Genomic DNA, 6,000 nt, shown 5'->3' on the forward strand with positions numbered 1-6,000 from the left:
TTAAAACAATAATTATGACTGAAAACATAACGAAATGTAAAATTTATATAACAAAAATAAAAATGCTTGCCAACAAATAGTTTTTCTCAAGATTCTGTGGAAATAACCATTGAATGATTTTTTTCTTTCCCAAATATTGAACTATTTAGAAAGCTCCATAATTAGTGTTTTGTTATTCCTTATTTAGGACTGCAATCTCGTCTGCATTTTTAAATAAGAATTTCATATATTAAACTTTTTGAAACAAAAAAAAATTCCTTGATTTAGGGGGGAGGCTACAGCCCCCTCTAGCCCACCCCTTCGGATGCCTCAGTTTTTAACTCATATAAAAATAAAAATTAGAAGTTCCTTTTTACTACATTTAAATTTAAAAAAACTGTAAGATTATCAGTAGGTAGTGTGGATCGATCAAAAAACCCAAAATTAAATGACTGCAGTCCTATCAGTAAGATCCTAAATAATTATTTGAGTCCTAGGACTTCATTCCCATATATGTATGATGATCTGACAGTTTAATATAAAATATCAGAGTTGAATAAGTTGAAAATCTTGTGGCTCTAAAATGAACCCTATACGTAGTTAATCATTATATAAATTAGACGTAAGTTAACCGTTATCTCTTTTTCTGAGAGTATAATTTTGATTATTTATTTTTGAATTTAAAGGTAGAATATGTGATGCATTACTATGGGATCGCTCACTGCGTGGGATTTGGATGTGGCTTAGGAGCGAACATTTTAGTTCGATTTGCGAGGAGGTTTGATCCACACCACATTTTCTAATAAATTAGTCTTATGTAACATTCATGACAATATTTCAGGAGACCCACAATGGTAGATGGTCTTATTCTAATCAACTGTAATTCTCAAAATGCTGGATGGTTGGAATGGGTCTATCATAAAGTCAATATCAAAAGCCTAAAGAAGCATCAGCATTGTTCGAACATTCCAGATTCAGTCATTGAATATTTAGTTTGGTATGTTATTTTCAATTGTATATATTCTGATAGAAGTGAACCAAAGCTCTATTTATAGGTATTACATGGGAAGAAGTGGACGATCACTTGATGCCACCTCTCTATCTTCAATATATAAGCAGCATTTTCTTGCAGAAGTCAATCCAAGGAACCTCTGGCTACTCATGCAAACCTATATGCAACGAAAAGATTTAAATCTGGCAAGAGAATTAGCTCCAAACGGAAAAACTCTTTTTGGATCAACACGAACTCTCAAATGTCAGGTTCTCAACATAACTGGAGACTTCTCACCTCATGTTGAGGCAACAGTTGCATTTAATGGACGACTTCAGCCCAATAAATGTACTTGGATGAAGATTCAGGATGCATCCATGGTTCTTGAAGAAGCTCCCAGTAAAGTTGCTGAGGCAGTCAAACTTTTTTTGCAAGGGCTTGGATACTCACTTCGGAATAAACGATCACAGTCTGTTTGTGGTAGGTCTTAATAAACTATAGATTCAAAGGGTTGAATGATTTTATGTGAAACGTTCTCCAATACACCTTGATATATAAGATCACGTTACTTAATCGAGTTAAGAAAACGAATTCAATTATTAGCACACAAAGTTCATGAATTGACAAATAAAAGAAGTGTTATAATTTACGTCATATGTAAATAATATCATATAGAACAGATAATAATCATAGCCAATAATGGCAATCATTTGCAATGTGATCCAGGAGTCATTGGATCCGTTGACAGCAAAAAAAAAATCTCTCAAAAATATTGATTTTTAGAAAGGGTCTAAATTTGAAAGTGATCGGTTATTAATTAGGTACAAAACCAAATAAGACGAAAATATTTTCATTTTGAGAGGACTTACTTGAGATGTAATTATTTCAAAAGTCGACCATCCTTAAACAACTAGATTTTATAATAATTAAAACCTTTTCTACTCCTATTGGTGCAGCTAAGGTTTTAAAAGAAAATGGCGGAACGGATATTTGTACAAAGTAGTGTTCGTAGCAACACTTTTTTTTGTACGCTAAGAGTGTTGAATATGATTAGAGAACTAAATAAGTAGTATGTAGTATTTTAACCTTTAAACGGAGTTTAAAAGGTAAATTCTGCATAAGGGAAAATAAATTGTATAAGCCAAAATGACGTCATCTAAATAAATAATGAAGAAAAAAAACTCATTGATTTGATTCAAATTGTCGAATCTATACATATATATATAAAAGAGGCCTGTAATAGGCTTGAAATTAAAATTAAATGATGGCATATAAATTGATTTATGAATATCACAGCCCTGATTTTTTTTATATAGGCATATGTTTGACTATTTAAATCTAATAAATACTTTTTTCCATAAAAATGGCCTGATGAACTTATGTTATGACATTTTAGTAATTTCTGCATTCTTTTAACCCTTTTGTAGCGGGTGCTTGAGTCTTCGCTTACAGGTATCTAGAATTATATGGAAGACGTATCTCCTCAAACTTTAGGTATAGTTCATCCTTTTTTAAAGTCCTTAGAGGAAGTTCCTTTAAGATTAATATTTTGTAGGGTAAATTAATGTATCAAAAGTTAGGTATGCCTCCAAAATGGCATCACTTTCAGATTGTTATGCAATCTGTAGTACTATTGAAAACAATGGATATGCGGCTTTACTTCAAACCCTTTTTAAAGTTTCGTTACCGATCTGAAAATATTTTATGACCTATTATAATTTTCTTACCCAGCTAGATCAAACCGGTTTGTAACTTTTGCTGTAACCCTGGTGACCAACAGACAAACGAACAGAGTCAAAAACATAACTCAATATTTTATATTTGACAATATTATCTATATAACAACAAAATGTACACAGTAATCTGTCATCAGTAGTCGATTTTTTGTCTTATGTTCTCTGCAAAGAATGCAGTTCTTATAAGTATGGTCCTAATAAAATGTTTCATTCCTAGAACCACTCCATATCGGTCTTTTATGGTAAATACAACAGCTGAAAAGACTTAGTTGCTAACCATGTCGTTTATTATTTTCTTTGTTTTTAAATTCTTCAATCCTAGCTAGAAGCGAAGAAAATCAAAAGATAGCTAGATCTGTAGGGCATAAGCACCGACTAATCCGCCCTTGGGACTGTTGAATTGTAAAAAAGATTGGAGATTACAAAAAAAATGCTGTAAGAGATGGGAAAGGTTGAATAGGAAATCATTTCTAGGACCGATCAAAACTAGAACCACGGTGATACCTCAATAACACTAATAAATACATATTGTTTTTCTACTTTTCTGCTTATTTTCTCCTAATAAGTATACCGAACGTTGACTGGTTGAATTAAAATTGATTTTTATAAAGCTGTGAATAATTCCAAAAGATTATTAATTAATAATTCCGTAATTGGGAAGAATTGGCCAACTTCTACCAACGGATTTTTGAGCTATTTTTCAGCTTATTTATCGACGTGGTTATGCTTTTATACTAAAACAGCTATTTGCGAATTTAAAATGTATTAATATTTCTTATTATCCCTTGTTCTTTTGTTAGATCAAAACAGCCATTAATTCCATTTCTTTTTTAGCAACTCCCTCAAATGGTACTCCTATTCGAAAGCCCGATTCAAAAGCTGAAGAATCGCTTGGAGATGCAATAAAGCAACTCGTTATTGATACAGAGTTCAAGATAAATTTGGACTAGTAACTACTCATCATCAGCAATTTTCTCATCTTTGTTTATTTGTTTTGTTTAGTCTAAGAAATGATGTACCTATAAAATATGACAATTGTGATTTATAACATATAGGACTGGCCTTAAAGAAAGAAAGAAAAACCACATGTTTAAAAGTTATATTTATGATTCAGTAGATCTGTATTCAGTAGTCCTAAGATAGAATTGAATCACAGAAAAATTAATAACAAACGATACATTTGTATTTATATATTTGTGGATAAGTTGGGAAATCTCTACAAGTCCTAACTTGTATAAGCAGATTGCACAAGTCCTAACTTGTATAAGCATATTGCACAAGTTATAATTTATGCAAAAAAAGAAATAAATAATTGCTCCCTTGCCAATTTCTTAAGTTTGCTCACTGGTAAAGATTTTCTAGGGGAATGAGGTCTGGAGACTGACTAGGACACTCCATGACCTTAATGTGCTTCTTCTTAAGTAACTTCTTTGTTGTCCTGACCGTATGTTTTGCGTCATTATTGTGCAGGAAGACCCATTATACGACACATTTTCCATGCCCTTTCCTGAGGAAAGGAAGTTTTCCCCCAAAATTTCCCGTTACATGTCCATCCTCCCTTCGATACAGTGAAGTCGTAGTTTTCCCTCGGCAGAGAAACACCCCCAAAACATAACGTTTCTAACCACATGGAGATTGTGTTCTTGTGGTTATACACTGCATTTTTCTTACCCACAACCCTTTTCTTTTATTTATATTTTGTCTCTCACTGTTAAAATAAACCTACAATCAAAATTATAGACCTTTCTTATCCTTATCCGTGGGCAAACTTACAACATCGACAAGGGATCAAATACTTAATTTCTCCACTGTACGTCTCATTATCTTTGATCTAACTAGATCATCAGTCATTTGGAGAGTTGAGTAGTTACGCTTTAGTTACAGTAATATATTACATTACTTCTCTTGTAAATAACGATATTACTTTGCTAAAGAAGTAATAAGTAATTTAACAAAATTACTTTTTAATTGGTTAATATGTAATGACTTATTATATATATATATATCTTCATTGAATCTGGCATAACTACTTCAATTATTAATTGAATGTCCTAATCCGATAAAAAGACGAGGAACAAAAAGTCAAATAAAGAGTAGTTTCGATTCACAGTCGCACCTAGACATTGAAATATAGGTGCATTATGCAATTGGTCTTGAAACAAAGTTCCTATATCAGATTGAGTAATTATATATTATAATGTTTGCTTATATTTAATCGATGCAACTCCATCTGAACAAATCTAGGAACATTTTTTTTTAAAAGTCAAAGCAACCCATCCTCGTATTTTAGGCATAATTGTGAATATATTCTTTACAGAAATGAAGGACTTTAAGTGCAAAAAATGTGAACGGTACATACTTTTCCAAAAGTAGCAAGTTTTCACTAAATCAAAAATGGAGTACAACAAAAATATTTTCCACTTTTATTCAGAGGATCCCGTATCAAAAATAGGCAATGGGTTTGTAAAAAAATTTCTTATTCAGACAATGTAGTAGAAATTAATTTTTGAAGGGTAGGTGGACATTTGAGCTTGATACTGGACACATATAATACTCATCCATGCGGATTTTCTTTTTAAAAAAAAGTCAAAAATAACACTATTAATAAATTGATAAACCATGGAATTTACAATTTTTGTATTCTCCTCCTTATCACAAATCCTCCAAATTATTCATCTTATTTCATTCGTAACAACTTCTACAAAATCCCAACTTGTACACAATTAATATAAATACAATTTAACCGCAATTTTACTCTTGTTTAATTAATTGAATCTCGCTTTATCGAAGATGAGTTGTAGATATTTTGATCTTTTTAAACTCATAACTCTCTTTTCCATACAATAATTTTTATTTCCATTGAAAGAAAAATCTTATCATTACTTTTTTTCAATGGAAAATATGGCACAAATTTAGTGGATCTTCAAAAATAAATAAATATAATTGAAAATAAATTATTTTGTCTTTCACACTACAAAAATAAAAACTTGAGTCGTTCGTTTTTGAATTTCTTATTATCATTTTATACACTTATGATTATTTCTTTGATGTATCAAAATTATTCATAATCTATGTGGTTTACTATATATACGTATTTAGATATGTAAGGATATTATATCATACTTTAAATAAATGTTTTGTGAAGCTAAAATAAATAAAACGGATGAATATTGTACTCATGTCTCACAAAACCTTTTGATACTTCACAATACAATATATATACATTTTTTTTTTTCTTCTTTTTTTGTATCTCTAAAACATATTAAGAAATAAAGGTTTATTTATCATTCAAAA

At 30.7% G+C, this 6,000-nt stretch overlaps 1 protein-coding gene across 13 annotated transcripts in view; it reads left to right on the top strand.

Annotated features, from left to right (window-relative positions):
- The window catches only part of LOC121130253 (protein NDRG3), a 137,932-nt gene extending 131,932 nt beyond the window's left edge, over positions 1 to 6,000 (top strand). For 9 of the 13 annotated variants that reach the window (XM_071893768.1, XM_071893772.1, XM_040726015.2 and 6 more), the window contains 4 exons: positions 666 to 757; positions 821 to 976; positions 1,035 to 1,450; positions 3,541 to 6,000. In XM_071893768.1, the coding sequence (XP_071749869.1) occupies positions 666 to 757; positions 821 to 976; positions 1,035 to 1,450; positions 3,541 to 3,656 (780 nt within the window). In that variant the 3' untranslated portion in view covers positions 3,657 to 6,000. The remainder of the gene's footprint in view (positions 1 to 665; positions 758 to 820; positions 977 to 1,034; positions 1,451 to 3,540) is intronic. The other 4 variants (XR_011783929.1, XR_011783928.1, XR_011783926.1 and 1 more) reach the window with 1 other exon arrangement.

This window comes from Lepeophtheirus salmonis, chromosome Z (genome assembly GCF_016086655.4).
Source record: "Lepeophtheirus salmonis chromosome Z, UVic_Lsal_1.4, whole genome shotgun sequence".
Classification (NCBI taxonomy): domain Eukaryota; kingdom Metazoa; phylum Arthropoda; class Copepoda; order Siphonostomatoida; family Caligidae; genus Lepeophtheirus; species Lepeophtheirus salmonis.